Genomic DNA, 18,189 nt, shown 5'->3' with positions numbered 1-18,189 from the left:
GCTCCCTCTAGTGGTGGACTTGAATAAAGTCACCATCATCACTACACAACACTTTGGACAGAGTAGATATTGAAAAGCTTTACATGCTCGTTTATTGTGTTGTTTTTTATTTCAAGTGACGCTACCAGTGTATTTTACGGAGATGTCAACTTTGTGTATATTAAAAACTGACAATTTAACATTAAATGAAGAAACAAGCATTACAAATATTTTATTAAAACTTCATTATCATTTTTACAAAATCACTGTATACGATCCGTTATCAAAAATGTTTACCTTTGAATATGTGAAAGATGAGTTTGTCACTGGAGGGAGATGCTTGTTGTAACCCTTCATATCACTGTAGCAGGAACACATTTTTTATCCAATGTCATGATTTAAATATTGGGTTACACACAGAATAAAATATTTTCGTTTTTTGGCTTTTGGTTTAAACGAAAAATCAAACTGACAAAAAGTACACGGACCCTAAAAGCCCAGGCATTTACTTTGTTTAGGTTTATTCACATTGTGTGACCCACAACAGCAGACATTCCCAACCTGTTTGTGAAAGAAAACCATTTCAAAACAACATGAGTGCTGAATGTTGATGTCCTACTCAAGTAAGGACACAATTTAGAGATAGTCAAGTTTATTTGTATTTTAAAACATGGACAAAATGAATACAAACCATGAAAAGTAAAAACCTATTCCGTATGAACATTACACATATGTTCCAAAAAAGGCTGAGTGAGATTATTTATGCACCCTGAATCCCTAAAATAGTCCCTGCATGGTCAATAAATGCCACCACTTGTGTCCCATTCATTAAAAGGCTTTCACACAACCAATTGTATAAAAATAAAAATGACGATATTGATAAAGGATTCATCAAATATGAACTATTAGACGAAAGGCCCCCGGACACAGACATGTAAAAGGCCCACCACCCCTACTTTAAAAGAGTCAAACACCAAGAGTAAAAGAAAGTCTCTTCAGTTGCCATGCGTCTCTTTGCAGTGTTTTTGCTCTGCCCCTTTAACCCTTTGGCCTGTACTTGTTAGGCCCATTCAGTAATTCATCCATAAGATTGTTTCTATTTCATTGTATTAATTATATTGCATGCATATAATGTGGCTACCAGGCACAACAGGGAAACAACAGTAAATCCGGCCTCAGATGCCTGGAAAGAAGTAGAAGTGCTTTGTCAGAGTGACCCTGTCTTTGGTCGGCATCTGTATTTTGATCTTTGAGTCCTCGAAGCGTTGCTGGACCTGTATGTTTCAAACAAACAGTGTAGGAAATGAACAAAACAAATAAACCCAGAGCATCAGTATTACTGCTTGTTAGGTGGTGTTGCCTCACAAAGTCTATACTTTCCACTTACTTTTCTGGATAGTTCATCAATGTGATCCACGTGTGCAGATGCGTTCGAAACCGCCACAAAAAACTGGATGAGAAGAGACCCATGATCTGGATGTCTGTATGAGACAGTATCTGTAGAAAAAAATTAAGCTTTAATTACATAAAGTGAGTAATAATCGTGGTAACATCTGAAAACGTTTTAATTAACTGACCAGGGGTGGAGGACAGAAGAGCAAGGAAATCTTTTTCTTTGTTTACGAATCGCAAACCATCCTCCTCAAAGTCATCATTATGTGAGGCATTATCACGGGACAAACCGTCTTTAACCAGCTCTGATCCTTTCTTGTCTGAAACACATGTGGAATACTGTTAATACAGTGCATGAGAGCACCACTCACTCAAAGACAGTAAACAAGACATTAGCTGACTGCTCAATTCAATTCTATGGATTTGTTGTATCGGGGGAATAGAGGAGACCTCCTCTGCAGGCCTGGATGAGGATGATCTTGGGTTTGTCCAGCAGCGCGGGACATCCCTTCGGACCCAAGTGAAGGTAAATGTTGTCGATGGAAAACTCATCTGGTTCCTCATTTTTAGGTTTGTCTTCTTTCCAGTCAACACCAAGGATAGCTCCCAGTTTCCCATGAGACATGATCACCACCACCACACTGTCGGTCTCTTTCAGTTTCTCAAGTTTTGAGAACGCAATCACAGCAGCATCAATTTTCTGGGCAACACAAAAAAGTCAGACATCCGTTACTGTATTGCTTAATCAACCAGACAAGGGATGAATGTATTTTGGTGGAATTACCTTTCCCGTGAGGTTTGTGTGTTTCACCACCTCGTATCCCAATGCAACGAGCAGTTTGTACATGTTCTTCTCGTCCCTATCAGCTCCCGCTCTGTCTGAGAGGGTAGTAAACTTTATGTTGGTGATTAACAGGGCCATACGATGCCTCATGGATTCTTTGGCCGCAGGGTAAGTCTACAAAAAAAATGTAAAGGAAAGAATTAAGACCACAATGTACTATACTGTATATCTGATGATATATCAATTGTAGAATTGAACAATAAATCAATTAAACAACACCTGACACAGCTTTTATGAAAAACTTACATCGCTTTGACCCTGTTTCCCTTTCCAGAAGTCCTCGGTGGAATTAATCAGAGTGCCTGAACCGTCCTGCCCCGGCTGTGGCTCTGGAGCTGCAGCTGCAAACATCAAAACATTTCTTCTCACAACGATGTACATTAATGTCAAAGTATAATATTAGTTTGAATTTAAATAGGGTGAAGATGTCTCTACAGCTGAACTGTGTCTGCTCACCTGGCTGAGCAGGTTTCACAGAGGGAAGACCCAGTTCAGCATAAAGTGTTGAATCTATGCTTTGAAGGAGAGCGATCATCTTGTTGCTGGGTACTTCTCCTTTTTTCATAACTGTGTCAATGAGATCCCGTGCCTTGTTTTTCGTGCTAGAATTCTCCTCAAGAATTGAGTCCTTCTCGCCACGATTCAAGACACGTTCCTTCAAAAGGCCGTCCAGGAGCTGATTGATCAGTTCTCTGTTGATGCTCTCCACAAACTTAACCCTTATCCTCTCCAGCTCAGCTAGAAGAGGCAAAAGAACAAACATGTAAATGTATGTGTGTGTACTAGTGTAGGTCAAAGTCATTGTGCAAACGTTATGTGCAGTTCGGGTTACTTTTTAATGGGTTACATTGTTAACCCCGGGCTGTGCAGCCTGATGGCTACAGGCCACTAACATTGAATAAGCATACAATAGCATATTATCACTGATATAAATGTGGTAAAGTCATTACAACAAAGTTATATGTTATACAAAAAGCTGATTGGTCGAAATTAGTTATACATAGGCCTACATTCTTTATAAATGTAATGTATTATCATTATTATAAAAAGGCTAAATTGTATTGTTTTATTTTCATTGTATGTTTTGGACTAACAACGGCAGAAAATAGGACGGATATGCGCACCAGCAAAGTGAAAGTAACGGGCCTATACTTGCCAGCTCACGGTAAAAAAAAATGCAGAATTACTCAAACTTTACTTTAACAGACTTTATAGATCAAATTAAATGTATGAAATCACACTCGACACCTCTACCCTCCTCATTGCCCTCATATACCACTTACAGTAAAAACGGATCGGTTACATTACGCTGGCGATCGCCTCCATATTTCCGGGAAATGCACCAAAGTTACTTTTAAAGTTAATTTAGACCGTGAACTCTTACCTGCCATTTCTCAAAATTGTCGTAACACACAGTTGTTTCAATTGAAGAAGGCAAATTACACGTTACGCGCTCAACAGGTTCCACAGTACAGGGAGGTAAGGATGCGTAAACTGGAGAGGAGACGTTTCCTACTTTGCATGATCAGTTCCGCACAGGACTCAGTGTGTGGCTCAACCCGCAACTGCAGTCCCATTGTCATTGTTGTAGACAACGTGTGGAGTGAAGGATTAAATGTCGTGTGGCATATAAAACGTCTTGAATGTCCCTGCCAGAACGGGTGTCCTAGAGATAAGCAAGATAGTTTAATGTTTTCTGAACAATCAGCTGGGTGCAAGTTTGGGTGCAATAAGTTAAAACCTTAGATTTTTACATACACTGATCTAAAAGGGCAAACATGTCCAGACAAAAGGCCCAAATGAAATACTTGAAAGTAATAAATGTTCAAAGAGAACAGCTCTGAATAAATATAAAGAAAGATCATATCTATATGAAGCTCAGCAGCATAGGTGTCATTTGCACTGGAGACGCTGGACATGTCCCCAGCACTTATTGAAATGGCCAATTTTGTCCCCACCACTTTTTCAGAGTATAACTTATAAATGTTCTGAAAAATAGCCTTCACAAAGAAATGTAATAAACAAGATGTCAAAATGTGCAATTTGGACATGTAAGTAAACTTTTAATAGAAAATGTCCAATTTAAATAATTTCTCCTGACTCTACTGATTATACAACATGCTTGCAGCAATGTTGTTTGGCCTGTTTGCCTGAATTAAGTGTTGTATTGTTGTTTGATTTCCTTGTCAGAGGGTACCAGAATGAGTAGTTTACATGTTAAAAGAAAAAAAAATACAAATTCTGGCGCAGGATCCTAGTGATGGCCAAATGAAGCTTTAGTGAAGCACTGAACCATTTGAGACAATTGTTTCGAAAAATGGGTTCATTCCACAAAGCTTCTGTTACAGTGACCTCTCCTGGCGAAGTGCAAGGCTGCAGTGGATTCACTATTTGATACACCCACCCACACACACACACACACACACACACACACACACACACACACACACACACACACGCACGCACGCACACACACACACACACACACACACACACACACACACACACACACACACACACACACACACACACACACACACACACACACACACTAAGACTGAATGTTCTATTTACATTTAAATATTGATAATGGGTTAATGAGGAGAGATTGCTGGAAAACATGGCGGTTGGGCTTGTGTAATTATGGCAGGGGGTGATTATGTGGGATGTGGGATGGGGAACACACAAATATTGATATTCGGGTACATTGTTATGTGTGTATGGTTTTTTACGGTATTGTTTGGGCCTGAAAGGGCCTTTTGTCAGAGATGTGTAAAGTTGAAAAGGGATCAGTTTCCGACCAGCTGGATTTGAACCGACTATATGGGTTAAAGTAACCCTAACCCTAGATCACTCTAGGCTGGCAAGGACACACAATGTCTAAACACTTGAAAATTCACAGAGATAATAAAGGAAATTAAAACATAGAAGGTCCTGTACCTTTGTGTGTGATTCTTTCAGCAAACAGAAATCTTTGTCCCCATTTAAAAAAAAAAGGTTTTTATCAAAATGTTTTAAAAAAGTAATGTATTCAATCTTATTTTTAAGACTTTATTTTTTTAGTTCATTTTAAATATCTTTATATACATTTTTTCAAATTGTTATGATGGTATTATGAATTATATTTTATTTATTTATTTTATTTATTTTATTTATTTTATTTATTTTATTTATTTTATTTATTTCATTTATTTCATTTATTTCATTTATTTTTATTTATTTTTATTTATTTTTATTTATTTTTATTTATTTATTTTATTTATTTTATTTATTTTATTTATTTTATTTATTTTATTTATTTTATTTATTTTATTTATTTTATTTATTTTATTTATTTTATTTATTTTATTTATTTCAATATCATTTTATTTAATTGTATTATTTGCATTATTATTATTTAAATAAATAAAAATCGTGGCTGTGCGTGTTGCTGTGCGTGTTCCTGCCTAATGCTCACCTTATTACTTCTTTGATGGCACCCAGAGGGTTGTTCACATCCACCTGGATTCACGATGCATTTTCCAATATTTGGACTATCTATAATATAGATTCTATATTATACATTAAGCATACAGACAGACCACTTTGTAATTATAGTGCAGTTTCCCTGTTTTGATTTTAGTCTCAAAATTATCCAACTAACTGAATAAGAAGCAAAACGATATGAACACAAGAGTTCTTAAGAAAAGACTGAAAAACTAATAAGGACTTCAAATGTGGTGATCCAGATAAAATATCAATTCTGTTTAAATTGCCATGTTATATCAGAATTAAATGGGGTGAGTTTGTATGAAGAATAATTAGATTGCTCCCTCTAGTGGTGGACTTGAATAAAGTCCTTTGGACAGAGTAGATATTGAAAAGCTTTACATGCTCGTTTATTGTGTTGTTTTTTATTTCAAGTGACGCTACCAGTGTATTTTACGGAGATGTAAACTTTGTGTATATTAAAAACTGATAATTTAACATTAAATGAAGAAACAAGCATTACAAATATTTATTAAAACTTCATTTTCATTTACTAAATCACTGAATACGATCCGTTATCAAAAATGTTTACCTTTGAATATGTGAAAGATGAGTTTGTCACTGGAGGGAGATGCTTGTTGTAACCCTTCATACCACTGTAGCAGGAACACATTTTTTATCCAATCTTATGATTTAAATATTGGTTTACACACAGAATAAAAATATTTTCGTTTTTTGGCTTTTGGTTTAAACGAAAAATCAAACTGACAAAAAGTACACGGACCCTAAAAGCCCAGGCATTTACTTTGTTTAGGTTTATTCACATTGTGTGACCCACAACAGCAGACATTCCCAACCTGTTTGTGAAAGAAAACCATTTCAAAACAACATGAGTGCTGAATGTTGATGTCCTCCTCAATTAAGGACACAATTTAGAGATAGTCAAGTTTATTTGTATTTTAAAACATGGACAAAATGAATACAAACCATAAAAAGTAAAAACCTATTCCGTATGAACATTACACATATGTTCCAAAAAAGGCTGAGTGAGATTATTTATGCACCCTAAATCCCTAAAATAGTCCCTGTATGGTCAATAAATGCCACCACTTGTGTCCCATTCATTAAAAGGCTTTCACACAACCAATTGTATAAAAATAGAAATGATGATATTGATAAAGGATTCATCAAATATGAACTATTAGACGAAAGGCCCCCGGACACAGACATGTAAAAGGCCCACCACCCCTACTTTAAAAGAGTCAAACACCAAGAGTAAAAGAAAGTCTCTTCAGTTGCCATGCGTCTCTTAGCAGTGTTTTTGCTCTGCCCCTTTAACCCTTTGGCCTGTACTTGTTAGGCCCATTCAGTAATTCATCTATAACATTGTTTCTATTTCATTGTATTAATTATATTGCATGCATATAATGTGGCTACCAGGCACAACAGGGAAACAACAGTAAATCCAGTAAATTCAGATGCCTGGAAAGAAGTAGAAGTGCTTTGTCAGAGTGACCCTGTCTTTGGTCGGCATCTGTATTTTGATCTTTGAGTCCTCGAAGCGTTGCTGGACCTGTAAGTTTCAAACAAACAGTGTAGGAAATGAACAAAACAAATAAACCCAGAGCATCAGTATTACTGCTTGTTAGGTGGTGTTGCCTCACAAAGTCTATACTTTCCACTTACTTTTCTGGATAGTTCATCAATGTGATCCACGTGTGCAGAGGCGTTCGAGACCGCCACAAAAAACTGGATGAGAAGAGACCCATGATCTGGATGTCTGTATGAGACAGTATCTGTAGAAAAAAATTAAGCTTTAATTACATAAAGTGAGTAATAATCGTGGTAACATCTGAAAACGTTTTAATTAACTGACCAGGGGTGGAGGAAAGAAGAGCAAGGAAATCTTTTTCTTTGTTTACGAATCGCAAACCATCCTCCTCAAAGTCATCATTATGTGAGGCATTATCACGGGACAAACCGTCTTTAACCAGCTCTGATCCTTTCTCGCCTGAAACACATGTGGAATACTGTTAATACAGTGCATGAGAGCACCACTCACTCAAAGACAGTAAACAAGACATTAGCTGACTGCTCAATTCAATTCTATGGATTTGTTGTATCGGGGGAATAGAGGAGACCTCCTCTGCAGGCCTGGATGAGGATGATCTTGGGTTTGTCCAGCAGCGCGGGACATCCCTTCGGACCCAAGTGAAGGTAAATGTTGTCGATGGAAAACTCATCTGGTTCCTCATTTTCAGGTTTGTCTTCTTTCCAGTCAACACCAAGGATAGCTCCCAGTTTCCCATGAGACATGATCACCACCACCACACTGTCGGTCTCTTTCAGTTTCTCAAGTTTTGAGAACGCAATCACAGCAGCATCAATTTTCTGGGCAACACAAAAAAGTCAGACATCCGTTACTGTATTGCTTAATCAACCAGACAAGGGATGAATGTATTTTTGTGGAATTACCTTTCCCGTGAGGTTTGTGTGTTTCACCACCTCGTATCCCAATGCAACGAGCAGTTTGTACATGTTCTTCTCGTCCCTATCAGCTCCCGCTCTGTCTGAGAGGGTAGTAAACTTTATGTTGGTGATTAACAGGGCCATACGATGCCTCATGGATTCTTTGGCCGCAGGGTAAGTCTACAAAAAAAATGTAAAGGAAAGAATTAAGACCACAATGTACTATACTGTATATCTGATGATATATCAATTGTAGAATTGAACAATAAATCAATTAAACAACACCTGACACAGCTTTTATGAAAAACTTACATCGCTTTGACCCTGTTTCCCTTTCCAGAAGTCCTCGGTGGAATTAATCAGAGTGCCTGAACCGTCCTGCCCCGGCTGTGGCTCTGGAGCTGCAGCTGCAAACATCAAAACATTTCTTCTCACAACGATGTACATTAATGTCAAAGTATAATATTAGTTTGAATTTAAATAGGGTGAAGATGTCTCTACAGCTGAACTGTGTCTGCTCACCTGGCTGAGCAGGTTTCACAGAGGGAAGACCCAGTTCAGCATAAAGTTTTGGATCTATTTTTTGAAGGAGAGTGATCATCATGTTGCTGGCTTCATCTCCTTTTTTCATAACTGTGTCAATGAGATCCCGTGCCTTGTTTTTCGTGCTAGAATTCTCCTCAAGAATTGAGTCCTTCTCGCCACGATTCAAGACACGTTCCTTCAAAAGGCCGTCCAGGAGCTGATTGATCAGTTCTCTGTTGATGCTCTCCACAAACTTAACCCTTATCCTCTCCAGCTCAGCTAGAAGAGGCAAAAGAACAAACATGTAAATGTATGTGTGTGTACTAGTATAGGTCAAAGTCATTGTGCAAACGTTATGTGCAGTTCGGGTTACTTTTTAATGGGTTACATTGTTAACCCCGGGTTGTGCAGCCTGATGGCTACAGGCCACTAACATTGAATAAGCATACAATAGCATATTATCACTGATATAAATGTGGTAAAGTCATTACAACAAAGTTATATGTTATACAAAAAGCTGATTGATCGAAATTAGTTATACATAGGCCTACATTCTTTATAAATGTAATATATTATCATTATTATAAAAAGGCTAAATTGTATTGTTTTATTTTCATTGTATGTTTTGGACTAACAACGGCAGAAAATAGGACGGATATGAGCACCAGCAAAGTGAAAGTAACCTATACTTGCCAGCTCACGGTAAAAAAAAATGCAGAATTACTCAAACTTTACTTTAACAGACTTTATAGATCAAATTAAATGTATGAAATCACACTCGACACCTCTACCCTCCTCATTGCCCTCATATACCACTTACAGTAAAAACGGATCGGTTACATTACGCTGGCGATCGCCTCCATATTTCCGGAAAATGCACCAAAGTTACTTTTAAAGTTAATTTAGACCGTGAACTCTTACCTGCCATTTCTCAAAATTGTCGTAACACACAGTTGTTTCAATCGAAGAAGGCAAATTACACGTTACGCGCTCAACAGGTTCCACAGTACAGGGAGGTAAGGATGCGTAAACTGGAGAGGAGACGTTTCCTACTTTGCATGATCAGTTCCGCACAGGACTCAGTGTGTGGCTCAACCCGCAACTGCAGTCCCATTGTCATTGTTGTAGACAACGTGTGGAGTGAAGGATTAAATGTCGTGTGGCATATAAAACGTCTTGAATGTCCCTGCCAGAACGGGTGTCCTAGAGATAAGCAAGATAGTTTAATGTTTACTGAACAATCAGCTGGGTGCAAGGTTGGGTGCAATAAGTTAAAACCTTAGATTTTTACATACACTGATCTAAAAGGGCAAACATGTCCAGACAAAAGGCCCAAATGAAATACTTGAAAGTACTAAATGTTCAAAGAGAACAGCTCTGAATAAATATAAAGAAAGATCATATCTATATGAAGCTCAGCAGCATAGGTGTCATTTGCACTGGAGACGCTGGACATGTCCCCAGCACTTATTGAAATGGCCAATTTTGTCCCCACCACTTTTTCAGAGTATAACTTATAAATGTTCTGAAAAATAGCGTTCACAAAGAAATGTAATAAACAAGATGTCAAAATGTGCAATTTGGACATGTAAGTAAACTTTTAATAGAAAATGTCCAATTTAAATAATTTCTCCTGACTCTACTGATTATACAACATGCTTGCAGCAATGTTGTTTGGCCTGTTTGCCTGAATTAAGTGTTGTATTGTTGTTTGATTTCCTTGTCAGAGGGTACCAGAATGAGTAGTTTACATGTTAAAAAAAAAAAAAAAAAAAATTCTGGCGCAGGATCCTAGTGATGGCAAAATGAAGCTTTAGTGAAGCACTGAACCATTTGAGACAATTGTTTCGAAAAATGGGTTCATTCCACAAAGCTTCTGTTACAGTGACCTCTCCTGGCGAAGTGCAAGGCTGCAGTGGATTCACTATTTGATACACCCACCCACACACACACACACACACACACACACACACACACACACACACACACACACACACACACACACACACACACACACACACACACACACACACACACACACACACACACACACACACACACACACACACACACACACACACACACACACACCAAGACTGAATGTTCTATTTACATTTAAATATTGATAATGGGTTAATGAGGAGAGATTGCTGGAAAACATGGCGGTTGGGCTTGTGTAATTATGGCAGGGGGTGATTATGTGGGATGTGGGATGGGGAACACACAAATATTGATATTCGGGTACATTGTTATGTGTGTATGGTTTTTTACGGTATTGTTTGGGCCTGAAAGGGCCTTTTGTCAGAGATGTGTAAAGTTGAAAAGGGATCAGTTTCCGACCAGCTGGATTTGAACCGACTATATGGATTAAAGTAACCCTAACCCTGGATCACTTTAGGCTGGCAAGGACACACAATGTCTAAACACTTGAAAATTCACAGAGATAATAAAGGAAATTAAAACATAGAAGGTCCTGTACCTTTGTGTGTGATTCTTTCAGCAAACAGAAATCTTTGTCCCCATTTAAAAAAAAAAGTTTTTTATCAAAATGTTTTAAAAAAGTAATGTATTCAATCTTATTTTTAAGACTTTCTTTTTTTAGTTCATTTTAAATATCTTTATATACATTTTTTCAAATTGTTATGATGGTATTATGAATTATATTTTATTTATTTATTTTATTTATTTTATTTATTTTATTTATTTTATTTATTTTATTTATTTTATTTATTTTATTTAATTTTATTTATTTTATTTATTTTATTTATTTATTTCATTTATTTCATTTATTTCATTTATTTCATTTATTTTTATTTATTTTTATTTATTTTTATTTATTTATTTTATTTATTTATTTTATTTATTTTATTTATTTTATTTATTTTATTTATTTTATTTATTTTATTTATTTTATTTATTTCAATATCATTTTATTTAATTGTATTATTTGCATTATTATTATTTAAATAAATAAAAATCGTGGCTGTGCGTGTTGCTGTGCGTGTTCCTGCCTAATGCTCACCTTATTACTTCTTTGATGGCACCCAGAGGGTTGTTCACATCCACCTGGATTCACGATGCATTTTCCAATATTTGGACTATCTATAATATAGATTCTATATTATACATTAAGCATACAGACAGACCACTTTGTAATTATTGTGCAGTTTCCCTGTTTTGATTTTAGTCTCAAAATTATCCAACTAACTGAATAAGAAGCAAAACGATATGAACACAAGAGTTCTTAAGAAAAGACTGAAAAACTAATAAGGACTTCAAATGTGGTGATCCAGATAAAATATCAATTCTGTTTAAATTGCCATGTTATATCAGAATTAAATGGGGTGAGTTTGTATGAAGAATAAGTAGATTGCTTCCTCTAGTGGTGGACTTGAATAAAGTCACCATCATCACTACACAACACTTTGGACAGAGTAGATATTGAAAAGCTTTACATGCTCGTTTATTGTGTTGTTTTTTATTTCAAGTGACGCTACCAGTGTATTTTACGGAGATGTAAACTTTGTGTATATTAAAAACTGACAATTTAACATTAAATGAAGAAACAAGCATTACAAATATTTTATTAAAACTTCATTATCATTTTTACAAAATCACTGAATACGATCCGTTATCAAAAATGTTTACCTTTGAATATGTGAAAGATGAGTTTGTCACTGGAGGGAGATGCTTGTTGTAACCCTTCATACCACTGTAGCAGGAACACCTTTTTTATCCAATGTCATGATTTAAATTTAAACAGAATAAACAAACAGCTACAATTAAAAATAACTAAATACAAAAATAAAACAAATAAATAAAATACAACAAAGGCGGAACTTGTTATCTGGATTTTGTGACCATTGTTTTATCCTCTCAACCTGCTGTCGCAGCCTCTGTACCCGGCTCTCACCTGATGTATGACTGCAGAAAAGATAAATCCTCTCATGGAAATCTCTGATAGAAAAAGGGGTGGTCAACATCCCAGTGACTTCCTCAAAGAGGGCCACCGATCCTTGGTCATAGTCTACGAACACAACAACTTTCCCATGTGTTGTTATCCAGAAGACTTGGACTGGCACTCGCTGTCGACTCGTAAAGTTTTTTAGAGATCCCACCCTTACGACCCAGTTTCCATCCATGGGGTTAAGTATGAACACCTTTACCCCTTGCATCGACTCTCCCTCCACCGCTGGGTCCTCGCTGGAGCCCCCTTCAGCCTGAACCTCACAGTAGCATCTCCATTCAGGAAGGACCCCAACTCTGCCAAAACTGTTGACTTGGTGGTCTTGAATCCACCAAGTCTGAGGATCTTGTGTCTGACGTATCACTACATTGTTTTCCATAGCCTCAGCTTTGCCTTGACTCTTGTTCTTGTTCTTCTGAGCTCTCTTTCCACGCGTATGCTTCATTTGCTGTACTTCCGCCTTCTTCTTCCTCCCTATGTGAGCCCTCTTCTCTACATATGCTTCCTCCAAAGGGACTGTATCGTGAGCGCTGTGTTCTGTACACAGGACGCAGACACATGTGTGGTCATTCCTGCAGAAGCGCTCAAGCATCCTGTTGTGTTTCTTGCATATTTGGTCCTCCAGGTTATGCACAGGATTAGTCAGCGTGTGCCTCTTTAAAGCCGCAACTCTTAGATGAGGCTCGAGGTGTGTCTCACAGAAAGATGTTAAGCAAACCAAACAGGTTTGAGAGGCTTTTGACTGGTTGTCTAAAGGGCAGCAGTCACATGGCACCTCTCCTTGCTTCACAGGGCAAGCATCGTCAGCTTTTGCTTGAAGTTTCTTGAAATGTTCCACAACCTCCCTGAATCCAGTGTTGACCCGAAGTTTGAGATCTTTGGTGAACTTCTCGTTGCACAGGGGACACTTACACAGATCTCTGCCCTCCCAGTGCCTGGTGAGACAGGCCTTGCAGAAGTTGTGTCCACATGGAATAGAGACAGGCTGGGTGAAAACCTCCAGACAGATGGAGCACTGGAACTGATCCGCAGTAAGGAATGTGCTGGCCGTGGCCATATCTAATGGAGGAGAGACAGTTAAACTGGTGTGAGCCATTTCATGAGGTGCAATGTTCACTGATAGCAATGAATGCTCAGAAAATGATTATACTTCACCTTCTTGCGGGCTCTGCTCTGCTGTCTGTCGTTGGACGAGCTGAACTGTGTTTACCAGTTGTTGTGTTTCTACTTCTCTATAAATGATGCATTGGAACTCCTCCTCCTCCTCTGACTCACACTCCACCTATCTGCTGTTCATGCATGACATTAACCCCGTAATGGCATGACATGAGATATGATTTTGAGCTTTATTTATTTCTGATGAAGCTCATAAGAAACATTGTATTACTAACTGGTCTCACTTCAGTCCACAAGTGACAAGTGTGTAAGTATAACAGTGATTATACTTAATAACACGATAACAACTCAAAACCCAATGATCACTAATGGTAAACTCAAACACTAAAAATTCTTTTTTTATCTTGATCAACTCGCTTAGTGAGAAATTGTTTGCAAATATTCCACTCTTCAAGGGTTAACACGAGGAATTTATAAATCCTGGGCACTGAATTCATATGAATCACTACACAAATATCCTCTCCTCAGTGAAACTGCTGTTAACTTTCTGTTGGCTTTTAAATGGAGTGGAAAGAAGAGTAACTAACTCTAACTCTCACTTCATAAATTGTTGTCGTTTTGTTTCTTTCCGTTAACCATCAAGTGGGAAATAAGTATTGTTTGTGTTTCTCTTAGTATCCTGAGATACTGTTATGTTTGGCTGTGAACAAAACAAATATTATGAAGGGCAGACCATCTATTTCTATTTATTTTGTTTTTTTTAGAAAGGGGCAGGTCATATAGGATTTGTTTCTTCTCCCTGCTCCTTTTCGCTCAATGGTGTGTTTGTAGAGACATGCTCTGTTGGCAATTATTGTACATTGGGTTTTGCGTACAATGAGCGGAACAAATAAAAAGGAAATGAAACAAATCAACACTTTCATCTGATTACCTTTGTGCCTGTCTTAAATGTATTAAAAAAAGTATATATTCTAAGATTATACTTGTTTTACTTTAACAGGAATATGTCATGTATGTTTTTTTGTTACAATGTGATAATGTAAAGTGTGAATCCAGCATAGGACGTAAGTAGCTTTCCTGTGCCCGGATATTTTCTTCAAGGCCTGTTTTCACTTAATGTGCATACTGTCTCTAAGACCTCGTAGCTTTCTCACAAAACGAAACTCATTTCAGGACGTCTCACGATGCCAGCAGCATGACCCGGTCGCTGCCAAACCTGCAGAGTCCGGAAGTCCTAGTACGGGGTTTCCTACTCTGAGACTCAAATCTACACTTGGTTTACAGGAAGGGTTGTGGGTCATTCCTCTTTCGGTCTGATCTAATTAATTGTGTTATGTCTCATGTTCATTCCACCAAAAGATTGTGGGCGTCATTTGTGAATTGATTTATTTGCACTAACTTTAATTTAAAAAAAAAAAACGACTTGTTTTGATTGATATAATTCATCTTCAGTGTAATGGCTTTGTGTATTATGTGGAATTGATAATGGAACTGCCTTTCATTCGAAGATCTCTTTGATTCAAGACTCACTATGCAATATAAGAGGGTGTTGAGAATATGTACTTAAGTATTGTACTTGAGTACAATTTCAATGTATATTGTTGACAGTTCTGCTGTGTAAGTGGCTGTGTCATACCTTTGCCTCACCTACCTCTATTAAGCTTAACATTGATAAAAAGATGCTAAATAGGATGTGAATAGAAAGGATGTATGTTTCCTTCTTTGATGTTTCAGGCATATGAAACCAGGCATGTGAAACTAGATAGAACATTCTGAACTTTTGACCTATACACACACACATTTTAGATGGTTTAATAAAACTTTAAAAGTTCCAGCTATCATTCTAGAAAGGCGCACAGGATGCAGGCGACTTAAAATCAACTTCCTGGGCCATCGAATCGTAGAGACAAGCTGCCCATATTTGTCTCTGTTAATAAATGAAGTCTCTGTTAATGAATTAAAGTTTAAAGTTTGCATATTTGAAATTGAAATGTTTAAAGAAAATAATTTGATTCTAAAGTCATGACATTGACAATGTGTTCTGCTTTCATGAAACATTTTCATATTCCCTCTCTTTAAAATTGCATATCATTACTATAAGTTTGTATTTGTTTAATTTTTAAACCTTACTTTTTTTAATGTTCAATAATTAAAAGTTGAACAGTTGTGACCTCCTTCTGACTCAAAGAGAGAAAGGGGGATGACCCACGACGAAGAGAGGGAGGAGGAAGAAGACTATAAAGAAGAATGGAGAAGAAGAAACGGGAGGTCTTGAGCTTGGGGGAGCTTGGAGGTCTTGGGGGCTCTTGGAGGTCTTGGGGGCTCTTGGAGGTCTTGAGCTTGGGGGAGCTTGGAGTTCTTGGGGGAGCTTGGAGTTCTTGGGGGAAGTTTTCTGAGGCCCAAGCCCTGGGCCCTGGCTCTGGGCTCTTTTAGATGGCTGGAGAAGATTTTACTTGAGAACCTGTTTTTATTGTATTTTGACTTGGTGTCTTTATTATTTTTAAGGATTCTTTTTAATCCTCAATTTTTGTTAAAACCTTAATAAATCCGGTTTGTGCTTTGTACACTTCGACCCAAACTCCTGGTCTCTCTCTCGTGGTATCTGAAGGTATCTGCTTAGTCTTAGAGTGAGGTAAGAATATCCTTCCTTGGAAAAGGCTGACATTAGTTGATCATTTGGATTTAAATTGTTTAAGGGGAATATGACATATGCTCTGCTGATGTGGTAATATCACTGCTGTGATATTGAATATTTGACTCTGGCTGGTGATGTCACTGCTGTGACATTGATGTTTGACTGTGGCTGTGTTTGATATTACATTTGCATTGTTTTGATTGATATATTTGGGGATCAAGAGAGGGTGGGGTTAGGGACTGTGGGTTCTGAAGCTGCCCTAATTACCAGGGAGCAGTGGCGGTTCTACGGGGTGGCACGGGGTGGCAGCTGCCACCTCAGAAAAATGCCTTGCCACCCCAGCTGCCACCCCAGTTGGCAGCTTTGTTTTGAAAGAAAAGTTGTGGCTCATCGGACATTTATGAGAGAAAATCTCTAATGTCCGAGTAGTGAATGCAGCACAAGACGCGAGCCTTGTAACCCCTCCCCCCCCTGGCGAGAACGTGGAAATATGATTGGCGGCGATTTCCTTTGAACGAGAAGGACAGCGCAAAACGAGAAGCATTTCGGATCCAAGTAGACGGAAGGAATGAGGTATTTGCGGTCAGGGTCAGGGTAGGCTGGGGTAGGCTACAGCCATACCAAGAAATGGCTTAGCCCCGCCATGAACAATGATGTTAAAGTAAGCTAAATAAAGTCCGCCAACTCGCGCGGAGTAAATTGCACAGACAGCAGTTAGTAAGATTGATTTCAGTAGCCACTTGTCTGGAAATACCGAAAACTAGAAACGGTTTTGAAAACTTGTGACACCTAGTGATCGTCTTCTCAATAGAACATCTTTGATAATGTCTTCTGGCCAATCAGAATCAAGATAACGGCGTGGTGTTGTTGCAGGAAGTCCCGACGGAGAATACTTTTGCTGTAGTACCTCTCTATACATCGATGCAATATTACGTGTTGATAGAAATCAACACGTAATAAAATAAGACCCCACGGTTTGATGATTGATAGGTGTGTGGGCTGTCTTTCATTTTGACACACAGAACAATGGGGGCTATCCACCCTTATCCACAAAGTAAAGTCATTCACCCAGCCTCTTCCCTCTTCTCTCTCTGAGGAGCAGCAGGTTCAGCTTTCAGAACAAAGTAACAAAAAACTAAAATGGCATTCATTTTTTTAAATATGTCGTGTAGTAATAGATTTATTTATTTTTCTTCTCAAGAGAGTACCAGAATGTGTATTTGATGTTAGTATTTCAAAAAATCTCCCGGGGGATAATCCCCCCATGACCCCCCTGCAGGGGTTGGGTTTTCAGCATGTCAACTCTTTCACCTGTGGGGAAATTGCAGGATTGGCTCCATGTCGCCCTTTTTATTTACTACAAGACAAATGTGCCTTTTTATTTCATACAGTTCAATTTGGATTGATACAGGGAAATAATCTAAACCTCACGCGTGGCGTTTCACTGTCAAGGGGAGCGTGTATGTAATTACATTGCAAATACTGACTTGAGCCCCACCACTGTATGGGTTAGCCCTACCACAGATTACCCAACAAAAATACTCTGGCGCCGCCACTGTTTGCGGTCTACAATGACAGAGAAGAGCCTGTCAAGTTTGGCTGTACTCAGCATTGAATCAAAACGCACATACCTTTAAATCGTTTGTGAGGCCTTTTGCTGATCAAGATGGTAATCGCCACATTCAGCTGTTATAGACATGCCAACTTGACGCTCTGCTCACGGATGACACGTGTGTAAATATATTTTTCTTCTTTGTGCGGTTCCGCCCCCAAAAAACAGTTTGAAGTCCTGAG

At 38.1% G+C, this 18,189-nt stretch overlaps 3 protein-coding genes across 3 annotated transcripts; all 3 read right to left on the bottom strand.

The window, feature by feature from the left end:
- Positions 1 to 614: 614 nt before the first annotated feature.
- On the bottom strand, positions 615 to 3,768 carry LOC307023088 (caspase-1-like). The gene is made up of 8 exons (XM_079656116.1): positions 3,600 to 3,768; positions 2,672 to 2,953; positions 2,462 to 2,556; positions 2,156 to 2,329; positions 1,822 to 2,071; positions 1,557 to 1,691; positions 1,367 to 1,476; positions 615 to 1,253 (listed from the first exon to the last, which is right to left on the bottom strand). The coding sequence occupies exons 1-8, from the start codon at positions 3,604 to 3,606 to the stop codon at positions 1,155 to 1,157; spliced, it is 1,152 nt and encodes a 383-aa protein (XP_079512242.1). The 5' UTR covers positions 3,607 to 3,768; the 3' UTR covers positions 615 to 1,154.
- A 2,846-nt stretch (positions 3,769 to 6,614) lies between these two features.
- On the bottom strand, positions 6,615 to 9,770 carry LOC307022862 (caspase-1-like). Its single transcript, XM_079655764.1, has 8 exons — positions 9,599 to 9,770; positions 8,675 to 8,956; positions 8,465 to 8,559; positions 8,159 to 8,332; positions 7,825 to 8,074; positions 7,560 to 7,694; positions 7,370 to 7,479; positions 6,615 to 7,256 (listed from the first exon to the last, which is right to left on the bottom strand). Exons 1-8 carry the CDS (start codon positions 9,603 to 9,605, stop codon positions 7,158 to 7,160), a joined length of 1,152 nt encoding a protein of 383 aa, XP_079511890.1. The 5' UTR covers positions 9,606 to 9,770; the 3' UTR covers positions 6,615 to 7,157.
- A 2,475-nt stretch (positions 9,771 to 12,245) lies between these two features.
- On the bottom strand, positions 12,246 to 13,865 carry LOC307022563 (uncharacterized protein). The gene is made up of 2 exons (XM_079655394.1): positions 13,800 to 13,865; positions 12,246 to 13,703 (listed from the first exon to the last, which is right to left on the bottom strand). Exon 2 carries the CDS (start codon positions 13,699 to 13,701, stop codon positions 12,460 to 12,462), a length of 1,242 nt encoding a protein of 413 aa, XP_079511520.1. The 5' UTR covers positions 13,702 to 13,703; positions 13,800 to 13,865; the 3' UTR covers positions 12,246 to 12,459.
- Positions 13,866 to 18,189: the final 4,324 nt, after the last annotated feature.

This window comes from Notothenia rossii, assembly GCF_949606895.1.
Source record: "Notothenia rossii genome assembly, chromosome: 10".
Lineage (NCBI taxonomy): Eukaryota > Metazoa > Chordata > Actinopteri > Perciformes > Nototheniidae > Notothenia > Notothenia rossii.
Note: the sequence above shows the minus strand (reverse complement) of the source record. Positions and strands in the feature narration are given on the sequence as shown.